We start from the raw sequence: 17,358 nt of genomic DNA on the forward strand, positions 1-17,358 counted from the left end.
GACATGGACATCTGAAAATAAAAGCCTGGAATAAAGTTATCAAATCTCAGAATGGTTTGTTTGAGAAGGCACCTTAAAGCCCATCTCATTCCACTCCCTGCCATGAGCCTTCCACTATCCCAGGTTGCTCCAAGCCCCATCCAACCTGGCCTTGGGCACTTCCAGGGATGCGGCAGCCACAGCTTCTCTGGGCAACCTGAGCCAGGGCCTCCCCACCCTCACAGGGAACAATTTCTTCATAAGTCCTAGCAGGAGATCCTTTGAAGGCCAGGCAAACACCTGGTCCAGATGATACTTTTTTTTTTCCACCCCAAATACCTTTAACTGCTGAAATCACTTTCAAGACCATGCCAAAAGGAATGTTCCCGTACATGACCACAGAAATAAGACTTACCTGGGGAGCCTGAGGAAATGCAGAACATGGAGCAGTATCACACAGAAAAGCTTTAAGAAGGCAAATCCACCTTCAGACCAAACAACCCAAAATTTAATTCAATATAAAAAAAAACCCAAACTTATAGAAAAATAAATAGGCAAGAGTCCCACAAGAAGTGATCAACACAGGCACAGGGTTGCCTTTAATTTGTGTCCGGGAAGCACATGGACCAGGATTTCTATCCCATAAATTAAGATTTCAAAAAGGGTAGAAAACTCCTTTTCCTGTAGTTTGTAATATACCTGCTTCAATTATGATTATGTCCCACCTAATTTCAACAGGCTTGTCAGCTTCATGTGCTGTCAGCTTCATAGCTGACATTCTCCCTGGCATTTCAATAATTAAAATAGCACTAAAGTCTTATAATTTGGAAAGAAAGAGAAAATATTTACTGCAGGAGCTCAGTTCAATGAAGAAGACTGCTATGATGGAGCATGAGTGATTTACTCCTTTCATTATTCAAGTTAAATAAATCTCCTCCTTTCCAAGCTATTGAATGTAGAGTTATGCTGGCAGAGTGGATTACATTTGATCTATGTACCATGACAAGTACTGAAAATTGTGGGCTTCATTGCTGTATTCACCCACTCCTTCCTGAACAGGAGAAAAAAGTGTCAATACACGGAGCAGCCTTTGCTCTGTGCCTCAGCACAAGAAAGCACAAAGCTCCTCTGGAGCTGTAATGAGTGTGGAGTCTGACTCCATGGAAACTGAGATAAACTCCTTTTAACTCTCTCAACTAATGATCAGGGTGTGGCATGAGACAAAAATTTTCCTATCCACGAACATTTTATTTGCATATATCTGAGTTCATGACAGGCTTGTATTAATGCTAACAGAGACTCCTTTTTACTTTTATTTTTAAGCGTAGGGATGAAATTTTAATCACTGTGGAAGAAACAGCCAACCTGATTCAGTCTGGTTTCTTTATCGTTTGAAAATGAAAGTATTTAAATCCACTGTAGTTGTGTCAGAAGAGCAAGAAGATGATTTTCTTGCCTTGCTCAGCAGATAGGCAGCTCTGATACCAACCCGCAGACTTTAGTCTGGGTTTCACAGAGTTTGGGAAGCTGCTAAGTGCTGCAGGAAGTTTGACAATGTTTCAGAGGTTCTGCACCTCACTGGGATTTCTGTTATCTCTTCATCACAATCTGCTCACACCACACCCCAACAGAGCCAAACCACCACAGAAAAATCTGAAAAATGAAACCCCACAGTTTCCAACCACAGCTCAAAGTACAAGGACTTGTTTTGTTTACTTTACAGCCCACTTCATCTGTGGACTTGTCAGTAGACCCAGGAAGACTCCCTATGCAATCAAACCCTTTAACTTTACATTTAAACTTTTCACGTTCCTCATTTCAGCCCTAGGAAAAGCAAGTCTTGTTTGATACCGCCACCAGCAGCAGAAGTGTCACCACAACTGTCACCTCAATCAGAAACCAAAGACTGAGTTTCTAGCATGTTTCATTAGGAAATTTAGGAACAAAAACCACAATCATGAAGGAAAGTTTTATTGTACTTGTAATGCCCACATCCTAAGATTAAAGATATTTTAAAAAAATTAGCTGCAAAGAAAAAGATAGAAGCAAAACAAGAACAGATTTTTACATCTTTAGGAAATAAAAAAAAAAAAAATAGGCACAAGTTTACATTCATTAGTTTCAGAAATGGCAGAGGAATGTTCTACTGAAGAGGGATAAATAAAATCCTGTTTTCCCACCTCCCTGTATGAGACACCACAAGTCATGCTTTTCAAAGCCACACTGATCTTGTAGATACAAGGCAGATTTTTCCTCATAATTTTTATATTAATGTGTTTAAAGATCATAAAGACCCTCCTAGAGCCATTTGGCATAGTCTCTACATACATACTAAAGTACCAAGGATGTACTTTAACCTCTGGTGAAGCTTGTTTCCACCTCCACATAAAAAATGAAAGTCATGCATATTTTAAATTCTGTTTAAGCATCAGACATTATTGAGGGATTTTATTTCATAGCTGCTAAGCCACCTTAAATCCCCATCAGTGTTAAAATCTTGCAAGTGTCAGCCCAGGATGATTTAACCCCTTGAGAATAAGGGTTCATCATTAAAAAAAGTGAATGTCTTATCTATCTCAAGGGATTCTACCCGAATACACAGCTGTTACTAATCCTGAAGAATTTCCGTTGCTAAACACAATATGCTGGGGAAGGGATTTTCTAGGGCTCTCAGGAAGCCAGAGGGCAGGCAGGTGTTCCATCATAACCTTTACCTTGCAATACAGGTACAAGAGTCACATTTTGGGCTGGGCCCTACTCTGGGTGGGATCAGTGGAAGCAGGCTGAGGGCTGCATCCAAAGGACTTGAACACAGCAAGTCCCTGACACCACTGGTCAGGCCAAGGAAAGCTTCTTCCACAGGAACAGCTCCTGTGAACGTGCTGATCCCTGAAGTTCCCTTCAGAGGCTCTAGACACCTTTCTGCCTTTCCTCTTGAGCTACACTGGGACTGGGGAGGGACAAAAAGCAGCAATGAAGTGAGGGGGTGGTGTAGAGAAGTTGTTAACATCCATCCCAGTAAAGATAAAACCAGTTTGTCTCGGCAAACATCCTTGGCTGGTGCAGGACCAAGTCACTGCTGGTAGGAAAAGGCGGAGAACTTGACCTTCAAGAAGCTGCGGATGTTTCCGAGGCAGATTCCTCTTTACCTTCACGGGGAGGGCTGTGTAACCTACTTGCAATAAGGACTAAGGAAAAGCATCAAGCTGTAATAAAACAGTCTTTCTTCATTTCATTGATTAGGAATTTACAATTTCTCAGCTTAAAAAGCCACAGTGCAAGTTAGTGTTTGCTTCAGGGGGACCCTGTTTCAGTATCCTCTCACGCAAGGATGCAAAAGCCCAAAGTCAGCAGCCAGTGTTCTTGTCTGTACACAAAACAGGCAAGCTGCCCAAGCACTGAGGCCAAAGACACTCAAAATATTAAATAAATACACATAAAACAACACTAAAAATGAGAATTTAACAGCACTGATTGTTCAGAATTACAGCCCTCTCATTATATTAATCTTCACATTTTAGCATCTTTTTAACCACTGTACAAAAGCTGCTGAAGTGACTTTCTTCTAAACCAGCCATACAAGAGCACAAAGCACTATCAACATTCTTTTTTTGGCAAAGTAACTTGCTTTCAGAATATACCATACTTTCAAATCACAGTTTACATGTAGCAGGTGTGTCATGCTAATACATCCTCCATTTCTTCTCTTCCTGCACACTGCCAGGAGCAAGACACCTCAGAGACTTTTCCTAATTTTAACTGCTGTCTCTTAAATCCTTCTCATAACAGTTTATTCCACGCAGCCTCACTTCGGGCAGCTGCTCCTAATTTCTGCCTCAGCATTGTCCTGTTTATTGCATTAATCTAGTTTCCAGGATAAGCCACATCAGTCTGATGTGCTTACAGAGCACCAGATGTTACTGTGCTCTACACGCAGCCCCCTGCAAACATCTCAGGAGCATTTCAAGGAATCACAGAACCACAGAATGGGTCAGGTTGGAAGGAACCACAGTGGGTCATCTGGTCCCACCTCCCTGCTCAAGGAGGGTGTCCCTAAAACACATGGCACAGCACATTTATCTGCTCCTTTTACATCCTGTTTACTTTTTTTCTCTGTTTACTTCCTTCCTGCTTTTACCGGCAGAATCCACATTAGATATCTGAAGAGGAAGAAAGCATTTGTATTCTCCAAGCCCACGCACTGACTCTCCACTCATATGGAAATTCCAGATTCTTACATATTTTTTCCACTTGCAAAAATACATCCGGGTAAGCCTTGTGTCTTTCACCCAGAACAGGCACAAGGGGTAACAAATCAGTCAGGAACAAAAAGACTGATGTTTTTGTGGAAGTCCTGAAGACCTCCTCATTCCGAGGGTTGGACTTGGACTTATATGTGGACTAAAACAGAAGAAGGCACAGGCTGGATCTCTACTTTTATTTGTGGCATTGTACTCATGGAGGACTCAGCAAATCATTGCAAACCTCACACAAAAGCCAAGACTGTCTCAAACCAATGAAGCTGAGTCAGAGAGGTTAGGCTGGATATCAGGAAAAGGTTTTCTACCCAGAGGGTGGTTGGGCATTGATCAGGCTCCCCAGGGAAGCGGTCACAGCACCAAGCCTGACAGAGTTCAAGAAGTTTGGACAACTCCCTCAGCACATGGTGGGAATGTTGGGGTGTCCTGTACAGAGATGGAAGTTGGACTCAACCCTTATGTGTCCCTTCCAACTCAGCATATTCTATTATTCTGTGATTTTTATGATTCACTAAGTCCAGCACACTCCACTGCTGCTGTCCTACATGAGTATGCAACTCAGCTCACATCCCGAAGCAGCCAGATTCCAGATGCTGGCTGGGCAATCAGGATCACAGCATTTGAGAAGCACTACCATACACACACACACGTGATCATTACCCAAAATTATGCTGTGTTTCTTAGAATTGACAGACTGTAAAGAGTCATTTCCTCTATAGAAGCTTAATCCCAGCTCTCCAACTATTCACATAACCTCACATCCAACATCTACACCTCTCACAACCCTTTGCACAACAGCAATAGGCACCACATTATTACCCTTTCCCCCTGCTTGTACACTCCCCAGCAGCAAAAGCTGCTGCTGGCTCATTCTGAAATCCAGCAAGGCACTTTGATGGATGTCAAAGACTTCGTGCAAGCACAGGCAGGATGCAAATCCCCACCTCCTGACACTAACTTGCCTCAGGGGTACACATAGACCTCAGCAACCTCCTAAGCAAGGATGACCAGCATGCAGAGCTTGTCATCTGGTCTGCAAAGAGCAGCAATACCAAGGGAACAGACCAATTTCCCTAGAGCTTCAGACTGCTTAAAGAAGTCTGCCTCTTACTTCAGTGCTTTACAGAACTATTTCTTCCTCTCTGGGAAAGAAATCTTTGCTAGTCACATTGCATATGTTACCACACTTAGGGTAAAAATCAGCAGTAATTAATGGCTGCAGGAACACAGCAGAGAAGAACAGTAATAAAAATCCCAAAGCAAGCAAAGCCTCCTTGAGAAGCTAATGGTCAAGTGGAGAATTTACCAACAATATTCCTGTTCCCACATACAATCGTAAACGTCAGGGATTAATCTCCCAGAAAACACAAAGGCAAAACAGGTACATACATTGCCCTATTCAAGAGAATTGGGCAAAAATCTGGGCCCAGGCAGCTCAGGACACAATGTATATATGAAACATTGAAAGTAATAATAATGACAGGAAGGTGGAACAAAGAAGAAATTCAAACCATAAGTTGGCAAGTGGTCCTGGATCCATCCCAGCAAACACTACTGGCTACAAAAAGCAGAAGGTCCCACCAGATTGCTGTGTGTTCACAGTCTTGCTGCCACTGCTGCACTTTGCAGGTAGTTTTATCCATCTCTGGGAGGAAAAGGTCCGTGTACAAAAGTGTTTTCCTCGACTGCCATCAGATGAGCTCCTCCTTCAGTGGCTCAGTTTCCCCAGGAAGCATGCCATTCATCTCCGGGGAAGTCTCGGTGCCCAGATATCCTAAGAGGATCTCGCTGCGCCGCCGCGACAGCTGCAAAATGTCCTCTGCCAGCAACTGCACCGTCGTGTACCTCACATTGTCGAAGTCAAACATGTCCTTCAGATACTGCACGATCTGGTGCTGCAAGAAAAGGAAAGTTTACAGTCAGACCTCCTTCACCTGCCAGTACCAGCCACCAAGGGCACACATCAGCAACTTGACACCAGCAGACAGGTGTCCCACACAGATGAGGTACAGAAAAGCCACCTTACCTTGAAGAAACTGCAGACTTCAGATAGCTGCTGCTTGGGCCCCAGAAAACCAAAGGCTAGGACAGGACTGACATGCTCCGATACGGAGTAGAAATGAGAGATAAAGCCATCTGGTACCTGTCACAGGGAAGGACAGAATTAGTTGGTCTTCATTCTCAGACAGAATTAGCTGCTTATACCATATCAACCACCAACTTCCCTGCCAGAAAGCTTCAGTAACTTTAGTTAAGAGCTATTTGGAACATCTCTTCCAGCAAAACTACATATATCTTTCAGGTCCCTTGAAGGATGACTAGAGCTTTTTATCTTAATGTTTCTAAACTGCTATTTCAAGAGGGAAATGAACAGAAGAAAATGAAAAGCAATCACCAGCCAGCCTTTATAGCCTCTATTTATAATTTGCTGACCAAGCCAGGAAAGGACATACAAATATCCAAGGCAGAGCTACTGCATGACAGCACCAGTAGAGCTTCCAGTGCTCTCATTTCTCTCTGTGCCATCTCAGGAGCCAAACACTGTCGTACCAGCTGGCAGTGGGATCGAGCTGAAAACTTGCCAGAGGCCACAGAACCTGTGGCAGAACCGGGGTTGTGAAGTTGTGGATTCCTGTTCCTCTCCTCCATAAACTCATCTGCTGTGATACCTTAGGAAGTCACAGATTTAAGTGAAACTCATCAAGTAATGGCCAATTAGCATCACCCCTGGGGAGCGGAGCAATGCCTGGACCATTCATTTTGCTGCCAGCAAGGAAAGTACAATTCAGAAGCAGTCCCTTGCTGCTTGGGGTCTGTGGCCATTCCTACAGTATTGTGAGCAGGGAGAGGGAATACCAGACAGGCAACATGGTCATTTGATTCCCTCACATGAAGAAAAAGGGAGAATAAACTCAGACTGACTCAGTAAAATACTGATGGCATAGCACTGGAGCAGCAGAACCCCAGGGCTCTAAAGCATCACAAAGAACATGACTGGGTTCAGTCTTCTACCACTTAAGATTACACACTTTGTCAAGATCTATGTGTTCTCTTTCCAGCCTTGAATACATTAGATTCTTTCAGTTTTGATTAATTTTGCTTACCATCAGAAGCCTCCTTTTTGCTTTCAGAACTGACCAGCAAGCAGTTGCTAAAGCCTACAATTAACACAGAGAGCCCATTAGTTACTGGGATTATTTTTAAAAACCCAAAGTTTACCAACACATTGTCATCAAAACATCAAAACAGTCACCCTTTGGTGCTAACTCTAAATTGACAAAATTGAAGCAAACTGGAAGCAGATTTAGCCACTTCAGATCCATTCCAGAGAAGCCAAGGGGTTTTCGAAGATTGTTAATGTGATCTGACATAGTTGCCCAACAGCCCAGGATCCCCTGTAAGCAGACAGCTGTTACAAAGTGCCATTTTACTCAGTCTATCAAACTAATCAGTCTTAAAAATACAGCTGGGGGCAGGACTAAAGGAAAGCTTTCCAATTTGAGCTTCAGTGTCTGCTGAGGTACTGCCAGAATCAATGGCCACATGCTAAAACCCACATATTTTTCCCTATATTTTGGCACTTTTATTCTCATTCATAAAAATAGGTGCTGTCATCTTTTAACATCTCCATGGCATCATTGATAAAGGCCCCTAGAGCCATAAGTCTGGTTGCCAACCAGATGCTTTCAAAATAAGGAAAGCTTTCCTGTAAACAATTTCAATGCACAAGAAGACTGTTGTTTAGAGCTTCAGGAAAGCGTGGCATTTATAAAGAGAGAATTCAGCTCAGCCAGGAAAGATGAGGTTATGCTCTTTTCTGGCCTTGGCACTGATCTCACACTCACACCAGCACTCCCTGTCTCACGCACCGTCTCCTTGAAGCTGTCGGACAGCCAGCGGTTACGCAGCACAGCCAGCACAGAGGAGGGAGGGTTCTCTAGATCCTCAAAAGCATCCATGAGGATGAAGTCCAGCACAATATCAAAGAAGCTCATGCACACCACCTGTCAGGGAGCAGAACAGTCTGTAAAGGGAACAGGTTTTAAAAAGAGAGACAGGTTCTTTTGGTTTGAAGCAAGAAGATCTAACAAGCTGAAGTCAATGTAATTGCGTTTCAACACTAGGTCTTTCACTCCTGGGCCATTCCTACATATGCATTATAATACAATCACGGTGGTTTGGCTTGTAAGGGACTTTAAAACCATCCAGTTCCATCCCCTGCCATGGGCAGGGACACTTTCCACTAAACCAGGTTGCTTCAAGCCCCATCCAGCCTGGCCTTGAGCACTTCCAGGGATGGGAATTCCAGAAAATCTCTGGGCAAGGATTATCTTCCAACTCCACTGCAACTCTGTAAAGACAATGTCTTTACCAACCCCTCTTCCCTCAAGCTCCTGCTGAGTGGTTGGCCAGGTCTCTTGCTTCAAGGCATAACGCAGCATCTCCTCGTAGCTTTCCAGGAAGGCTTTGGGATTCTGGGAGAGCAGAGAAACAAAACAAAAGTTTGACTACTCGGATTTGAGCTGACATCAACATCACAGTAGTCACCAGCATGCTGATGTTTTCTGCTTCCAACATCCTGGACAAATTCTGAGTTGGGATGGGGGAACAAGTGCTCAAGACACAGTTCAGTTGTTACACAATCTTCCTACCTTTTCAGCTTTTGTCATCAGTCCTATCACCATCTGCTTCCCAACCTCCCCAAAAAACAGCTGATTGCTTTCATCCTCCAGCAGCTCCTGCAGAGGGAACACAGATGTCTCATGTGTCTGTCTCATGTCTCATGAGCACCTACACACCGTCAAATTCTGAGTTGGGGAAAAAAAAAAAAGGGCAGGACATGAAGCAGTGCAATGCTGCACACACCAGTATCATTAACCTTTAATAAGCTGGAACCTAGGAAACAAAACTGCGCTCTCCAGGAACATGCTGCTGGCAAACATGTGCCATGGAAGTCTGGGAGTCTGGAGCCATTCTCACCTGGAATGCCTGCCTGACACAATGCAGCTTTGCCAGGAAATCCTGGTCACTGTAGCAGCCAAGAAGCTCTGTCCTAGAAGGAAAGGGGAAGAATTGTGTAAATTCTGGTTCTGATATTGGTGTTCATACAACTATGGTCCCCTAAAAACAAAAAACTAAATTCTCCATCTGTGCATAGGAAAAAGGAACAGAAAGGAACATTCCCTTTATCCAGCTCCCTGGGGGAACAGAGCACCTCTGCCAGGCTGGTACAGGACTATGCCAGCCTCCCAGAACAGTCACACTTTCTATCACTAATTTCCTGTGACAATTACTCTTTCTTAACATGGAAGTCCCTAAAATCTGGAGTTAATTCCCTGGGAAGGCTGAACCAGCAGGAAGGATGCTGTGATTTTATGACCCCAGATGGTTATTCTGGTTATGGGGCTGCTGAAAGGCAGATGATACATTCACAGCGCCCCAGGGGACACAAGGTCCCACAGCTCCAGCTGGCTCTTCACCTCAGCGTCCGGCACGCGACCTTCCCTTCTTTCACCAACTGCAGAGCTTCTTCATATGCTGCCACTGGCCTGGAGAGGTGGAATGGCATTTCCTCAAAGGGGAGGGAGTCAAAGAGCTGTAGAGGTAACAAGAGACATGGGAAGAACAGAATGGGCTCATTAAATATTTGCGAATACACAAGTGACTGCACACAAGCAACGTGAGTCTTCTTCAGGGAATCTTCAGCTAGCAAAGTTTGTCACTGACAATTGTTTCATACAAAGATATTCCTTTTTTCACCAAAAGCTGTCTCAGCTCTGACACTGCTCAATATCCTATAAAATTTACATGACCAAGCCATCTTACATTGGAGAACAGCAGTTTCCTAGCTGTTATGGCATGTTTTCTGTAGTAGATAAGAAGATGACATGGAAATGCTTCTCGGAAAAACCTGCACCATCCCCCTCAGTAAAATCTTTTCCTAACATCCATCATGAACCTCCCAGCCTGGGGTGTTCTGTGCTCTGTTGCTCTGTGTTTGATCATCTTCCTCTCCCAAGATGTGTTTGGCTCTGCTGCCTTTGTGCATTCCCTGACACTTCAGTCACCTCTGCTGCAGAGAAGAAGGAATCCTCTGAAGCTGAGCTGTCTTCATCATCCGTCCGCAGCCGCAATGATCCATCCGCCAACGGAAGCATCAAAGTCTTCTCTGGAGGAGAGAAAGAAGCCACATGTGTTGGAGTTCATGGACCACCATTTCTCTTAGCTCCTGTGCTCTCTTCCACTCTCACTTTGTCACTCCTCCTTTACCTGGCTTACAGAAAAGACATAAAACCAGACAGGAAATTGGCATTTTACTGCAGCCGGGTGCCCTACCCAAATCAAGCAGCACGCTGTCTGAAGGGAGCGAGGAGCCAAACTCTTCCTGGAGGTGGTAGGCTCGGTGCAAGAGGGACTCCAGCTTCTCAGCAAACTCCCTTTTCTGGGACTCCTCCTGGAACACACATAAATGTCACCCTTAGTTAGCCAGCTGGGCACAGACAGATTGGACAGCACAAATACAGGAGGAAATTTTCAGTAAAAATGGGATTTGCAGTCTGCAGATTAAATGATTAAAAATAAAAAGAGAGAGGAGTCATTAATCCTACAATGCAGCTAATAATGCACAGGGAGGAAAGCTTCTACAGAGCCTACTCAAACCCTCTGGCTTTTGAGCTTCACTATTTTGTTTTCCTGTTAAAAAAGGAAGAAAGAATTAAAGAACTTTAACCTGCTACCCAGAAAAACAGGTATTTTAATAAGTTCTACACCACTTAAATCTCCTGCCTTTTGACTTTATCCTAGCTTCCAGGAGAAATCACACCAGGAAACTTGTGTTGAATATAACAGGATATCCAGAACTGGATAAAAGAATATTTAGATTAAGGTGCTGGGCAGAATCAAAGTTTGCTGTAAGCAACACAGGAGGATGGAGAAAAAAAAGGTATGGGGAAAATAAGACTTAAACAGCATCTTGCCTTCATGTCCCTATGTTTGCATGAGTATCTCACCCAGAAGACAGAAGCATTAGCAAGAAGCACAAAATCTATTTTCATAATGAATCAACCAGTTTTAAGGCAGTTTTAGAAACACTACAGGGCCCTTCAAGGAGAGCCAAAAACAACAGAATCCAGATTTGACTTGGATAAATATTATCCAGCACAAAAGACAAATGTCCCACATACTTACTACACCAGACTCTGTTTACAAAAGGCTGGGAACACTTTTTTTCCACTGAGAACTCCTGGAGAGTTGGGAGTTCAGCTCCTTTCACAGTCCTGAGTTATAGCAGGGCTTTTTAGCTTTGTGGCTGTCACTGAGCCATTCTAGCTTAGATCTCCTTTAACACAGGTATTGTGTATAACCTGCATATTCCTCAAGTCCCAGACAGCAAGGGGCTGTCCGAAAGTCCTTGTTTCTGTAGCTGCAGAGGCCGAGTGAGGTACACATCTCCCTGCAGGGACCATACTCAGCTCCTACCAAATTACCACTGCTTTCCTCTTCCACACACACAGAGCTGGGCTCTGCTCTCCACCCAGCTCCCAGAAGTGGCAGTGACCACCAAGATCTGCATTTTAAATGCATTAAAAGTTACAGAGACAACACTGCCAGCCAAAGCAGTGCTGCATTCATCACAGCCTTTTCTCACCACAGGCTGTGCCACGGGAGGACACGTGTGACAGTGAGTGACAACAAGGCTGGGAGGTGGATAGAAACGCTGGGGAATGAGGGGGCGAGACGTATTAAGAAGAGAAAGAAATTAGAAACACCCACTCCCATTGCATAAGGAAGCTGTAGATGCAGACAGCTCTTAAACAGAGTCTGGCTTGACTCTGCACTTAATTTGCTCTCCTTTTAACCTCCCACTGTTTACTGCTTCCAGCAGCCAGGCTGGCCTTTCAGCATGTGGGGACCTACCTCTGAAATGTTCTCAGACATGCTCTCTTGTTGTTTCCTGCTGTCCCAGGGCACAGGGGTGCTGGTACAAGCACTGTCCCTCTGCCTGATGCTCAGTGCCTGTTCCCATTTCTGCAGGGCCTCCTCAAACAGCTCCATGCCTGGAAACCAAACCAAATACTTGCTGTGAGAGTCCCGGGGCACTCAGGAACAAAGAGATACAGGATGAGTCTTTGCTCACTCAGACAATCCAGCAAAGAGGGAAATCCCTCCCTAACAGAAAGAATAAACATATTCTATTTCTTTCTTGTTTAAATAAGTTTTATTTTGGATTAGAAGGAGAACATCCCCAAACTGGTTAAAGCATCATCCATGTTACTGCCAAAACACTGTTCTCTGCACATGATGAGCCTGCTGCTCAAGAACAGTAATTCGGAAGTAAATTATTCACTGACAAAAAAGGTTTGGTTTTTTTTAAAAGAAGATGGGATTTTGATTTGAGCTTAAGCTGAGAATGGAAGGGAACTTCTGTTAGAGCTCTACATTGACCTACTGATGCTCTGTGTCAATTCTCACCCCCTTCTTGCTCTCACAGTGATAAACAACCCCTCCAGAGCAATGTTACCCTTGTGCCTGCTTACCTTGAACATAGAGGCTTTCTGCACTGGAATCACCAATGGCTCCAGCATCTCCCATTGCCTGGGCCTCCCACATCCCTGGGGGTATTGGACTTGAGGAGTTGACTGCCACCATCTGCAGGAAGGGAGCAGAGGGCAGTACATGCATTTTGAATTCTCTTAAGGTTAGAGACGATAAGATCAAACAAACACCACCAGCCTTCAGCAAAAGAGCATTTTCCTTCCCCATGTTTGCCCTTGTGGAGGGCATTGATAGAGGAAATAGCCCAGGAAAGCTCCAAAGCAATCACTACAAAGGCACCAGGATTTTGATGGAAAGCTCATGTCAGCCCCAGCTGCCTGCACGAAAAAACGCTGGAGGTGACAAGGAAACAAGCACAGTCCAAACAAAAGAAACAGTTCCCCAGAAAAAATACAGCTGAGGATTCCCCAGAGGGGAAGGGGAATCCTCACTCTTCTCCTTTGTAACCAGACCCTCTCCTGGGAGGGTTGACAATCCACACACCAGCGTCAGTTCAGCTTTGTCCAGTTTCACACCAGGGCATTGATGTCTTCTAAAGTCTGACCCAACAAAGTGCTGGATTCAACACTATCAGTGACCAGTGTTTTCCTGTGGCTTACAGAAGGATGTCCAAACATGTGCCTGGTACTAAAAAAAGGCTACAATAATCAGCTGACAGAAGAATTCCTATTCTGCCTCCATGGATCAATCTCTGTGGAGTGTTAATAAATCACCTTGAGATCCCAAACTGCAAATCATCAGTTCACTGCTGCCAATTTACTTACTGGATGGCAAAGAGGAGCCCAGGAAGCAAATGAGAGCAGGCAAAACCTGCATCTGTGCAAAGGATGAGCTGTTTTTCCACCTAGTAATATAAAAACTCGAAGTACAGGGTCAGCTCATCTGTACAGAAACAGATGCCTCTCCATGGGGATATCCCCACTCAGGCACCAGCAGCAGAAAAAGGTATTTATGGATTGCTATTTATTTAAAGAGAAATAGAACTCCAGTGATACAAAACCTGGACAGCATCTGTGTGAACTGAGAAGCCACGGGGGAATTACATGGATGTGAATCCCTGTGGAGGGGAAAGAGGCCAGAGCTGGACACAGCCCGGTGCTCAGGGACACATCCCATCACAGCCCAGCTCCCCAGGGAACGCTGTGCCTGCCCAGCGCCGTGCCAGCACTGCCGCCTGCTGGAGACACACCTCGGCCAGCACGCTTTTGGCAACTCCTGGCGCTTTAGCTGTACTAAAAACAGCAACACCAGCATGTGCTGAGGAGTGCTGGCACCCAACAGCTCCTTTCAAAGGGGTGATTTTTCCCTCTCCTTGCCCCTGCATTGCCAAGCAGCCGCTGAGCTCAGGCGATGATGAGGGAGGGCTTTGCAGCAACTCACAGAGGTTCATCTGTGTCCCCCCTGCTCCAACAGATCGTTAGCTCTGAGCAGTGGGGATGTGAAACAGGTCTTGAAGACACAAATGCTTCCAGTTTTGCTCTCACAAAAGGTGGATATAAGCACCGATGGCTTCTCCTGCCTGGTTAAGCCTGAATTACCTGTACTCACAGGCTGCTTTTTTGGCTTTGGAGGAGGCAGAATGACTAGGCTGTGTTCTCACCCTGATGTTTCCTGAACAGAGCTATCAGATTTTGGTAGTTAATTTGGTTTTAAGAACAAAGCAAGCTGTGAGCAGCCCCAGCACAGAAGGGAGGGGCTGCTAGGCCACCCAAACCCCCACCAGAGAGGGAAGCAAACAAGCTCCCCACTGCTTTGAGACCCAGAAACAACCCAGCCTAATTCCTTGAGGGGGGTCACAGAGAATTCCAAGAAACCATGGCCATATCCCACAGCAAAATCCCTCCTGCAACTCCTCCTTGGCCAAAGAACTGGCCAAGGAACCCTGGAGCTTCTGGCCACAAAACATTGCTGCTCACAGGGAACTCCAGACACTCAGTGCGAGGTTAACATCAGAACCCACCCTACAATTATACTGCAACCTGTTCTGCTCCATGGGCCAGCACAAGCCCAAGGACTTGGTGATCTCGTGACAGGTACATGCACTGACATCTCCCAGCCCTGCTAACAAGGTCCTTACCGAGGCAAGGCTGTGGGAGGAGCTGGAATGTTTGCTGGGCTCAATAGAGGAAATCCCGCTGAGAGTGTCATTGCTCTTGCTGCCAGGGCTCTGGACTCTCCTGCTGGAGTATCCTGCAGTTGGGAAGGTCACACAAAAACAGGATTTTAGGCTCAGGTGACTGCAGCAGGGAATAGGGAGGGGAACATCACCTTGTCCAGTGTAACTATGAATGGGCAAAGCAGTATCCAATACCTAGAAATAAGCCACACATCTCCTGTCTGCTCTGCTTTACTCTGAGACTGTGTCAGTGGGGATCTGAGGCTGAGGAATGTATTCACTGCTACGGACAGCAAGAGGCAAGTGGAAACAATCAAGCAAAAACTCCTCCACCTTCCCTCAGAACAGGCAGAATACAGACACTGCTGCCTTGATTTTCATGTTTCACCAAACAAATGCTTAATCCCTAAAGTGCTGTGCTGAGGGCTTGTGTCAGCCTTACCCCTAAAATCAGTATAAGCAAGTGAGGAAGCTGCCCAAGGTCTGGGAGTCACCACAGAGCTGGATGGACACTCCCAACTGCCCAGCCTGGCTCAGGCCACCCTCCTCTCCCTTCAGCTGAGCACTGACATCATGAGATCAATGCAGCACCAGGTCACTGCGTGCCCGGGTCGTTATTATTGGGGCAGCCCAGTAATGGTCCACAGGCTGCCTACAAAGGGGATGGGAACTGCAAACCTCAGGGAAAACCTTTTGTTCCCAAGGACTGTGTGCTCAGTCTATTTCCCTTTGCTCCCCAAACCCTGTGCTCATGGCACTGTGCTTCAGAATTCCCACTCCATTCCACATTGAAGCACTACACAAATGGCTTTGCTTTCCTCTCCCCACACCTTCCCATCGCTCCCTGTACAACCTCTCTGGGGATTTTTCCCTTTTTGCAAGGCAAACCTTTCTTCACGGAGGAGACCCTCCTGGTTGGCAGGATGGGCACTGTGATCCCTCCTGGCTTAAAGCCGCACTTGTCCGGAGCAATTTGCTTCTTTCGGCGACGCCGTCGCTTCAGCTGATGAGCTGCAAGAGCCAAGGCCACCGTCCCCAGAGCTGTGGCAAACAGCACCTTGCGCAGGCCTGGAGAGAGCCGCAGCTGAGAGAAGACAGACTTTAAACACAAAAGAAATGGAAGAGCAACAATGAAAAACCAATTCCACTGCCCTTTAAAAAAGAAAAACTAATTAAAAACAGTGTTAAACATGAAACACCCTGGCTTTACCCTCCCACCCATAAAACACACCCCCTGCTACACAACTGAGACACAGCAGCAAAGAGACTGTGGAGCATCATTTTGACAGGACCTGGAGAACTTGGTCTCGATCCTCACTGCCAAAACACACTGCAAAATCTGCACACAGCCTGGGACAGATGCAATCCAGGTTACCCAAATTCAGCTTTGAAACCCTGCTGTGAAGCTGAGCTTTACTGCTCCAAGTGCTGCATCACTACAAGTGGGGAACATATTACTCTTCTTTAAAAGACAAGTCTTTTTTTAGCGCCTTTGATGAAGAGAAAGATTGAACCTGGGTGTTCTTCCAGGGAGGGATGTGGGAAGCGCTTTTCTCTCCTCTCCAAACCCACTCAGAACAACTCTCTTCTACCACCCCAAACACCCCCTGCAACTCCTCCAATCTCTCAAACTGCCCAGGTCCCCCATCACCTCCCCACTGTGCCTCCATCTGACACAGACAACCCCGCAGAGCCAGCCCAAGAAATGCAACAGGAAAACCTTTCCCTCTCCTTGTACCTGCCCAAACGTCGTGTAAACGAACACGGGGATCTCTGCCACGGTCATTGCCAAGGCCTGCATGATGGACATTCCCTCTGTCCTCCTAAATGCCATGTCTGCACGAGGATCTGGGCACCTTGAGGAGCCGCCACGGGGAAGGGCACTTGTGGATGCTGTGTGAGCTGCTCACAAAAGAATCCAACTTTTGTCTGACATCTGGCTCACAGTCCTGGAGTTGGCCTTCATCCAACAATCCTCTTCCTGCGGGAAGAGAGGGAAAATCAGGTGAGTGAGGGGAGAGCATGTCCTGCTCCTCCCTGCACTGCATTTCAAAAAACACACACCAGGTCCCTTGAAGCAGCAAATCTAAAATATCTTCTTACCAGCAGCAGCAATTCCTTTGCTTGTCCTACCAACCACAGGGACAGATTCCCAAACTGCTCTACAGCAGCAGCACCCTGGGATTTGACAGCTCCCAGAGATTTCTACGTGTACCAGACCTGGCTGCACATGGCTGGAGGGATTTTGTTTACAGTCTCCGTATTAAAAAAAATGTCCCAATTATCCCAAATAACCATACACACATTTTCATCGCCAAAACCCTGCTTTCACAGAGTTTTCTGTGCATCACAGCCCTGCTCAAGAGCCACCAACCAACAGGGGTTTTGCCCAGGAGGTTCCAGCACTGCCAGCGGGGCTGGGCAGGAGGAGTGAGCGGCTCTGTCAAG

At 45.8% G+C, this 17,358-nt stretch overlaps 1 protein-coding gene across 3 annotated transcripts; it reads right to left on the bottom strand.

Moving 5' to 3' along the window:
* Positions 1–1,934: 1,934 nt before the first annotated feature.
* On the bottom strand, positions 1,935–16,779 carry MIGA2 (mitoguardin 2). Of its 3 annotated transcripts, none has more exons than XM_058853461.1 (15): positions 16,649–16,779; positions 15,799–16,009; positions 14,872–14,984; positions 12,776–12,887; positions 12,156–12,295; positions 10,575–10,692; positions 10,307–10,407; positions 9,719–9,834; positions 9,219–9,291; positions 8,891–8,977; positions 8,615–8,713; positions 8,108–8,242; positions 7,343–7,396; positions 6,265–6,381; positions 1,935–6,133 (listed from the first exon to the last, which is right to left on the bottom strand). In XM_058853461.1, exons 1-15 carry the CDS (start codon positions 16,742–16,744, stop codon positions 5,930–5,932), a joined length of 1,776 nt encoding a protein of 591 aa, XP_058709444.1. In that variant the 5' UTR covers positions 16,745–16,779; the 3' UTR covers positions 1,935–5,929. The 3 variants fall into 3 exon arrangements, with proteins under 3 accessions (XP_058709444.1, XP_058709442.1, XP_058709443.1); XM_058853459.1 differs by having other exon boundaries at positions 10,509–10,692; XM_058853460.1 differs by having other exon boundaries at positions 10,509–10,692; positions 15,799–15,994; positions 16,649–16,772.
* Positions 16,780–17,358: the final 579 nt, after the last annotated feature.

The sequence above is a fragment of the Poecile atricapillus genome, chromosome 20 (genome assembly GCF_030490865.1).
Source record: "Poecile atricapillus isolate bPoeAtr1 chromosome 20, bPoeAtr1.hap1, whole genome shotgun sequence".
Lineage (NCBI taxonomy): Eukaryota > Metazoa > Chordata > Aves > Passeriformes > Paridae > Poecile > Poecile atricapillus.

Bases quoted from the DNA above. Each gene is read 5' to 3' on its own strand.
- MIGA2 (XM_058853459.1), bottom strand. From the start codon at position 16,744: ATGGCATTTAGGAGGACAGAGGGAATGTCCATCATGCAGGCCTTGGCA. The intron at 10,408-10,508 runs GTAAAGGAGGAG...TCTCTCCTCCAG, and splicing joins ATGTCTTTTCTGTAAGCCAG to AGAAGACTTTGATGCTTCCG. The intron at 6,134-6,264 runs GTAAGGTGGCTT...CTTTTCTTGCAG, and splicing joins AAGTCTGCAGTTTCTTCAAG to CACCAGATCGTGCAGTATCT.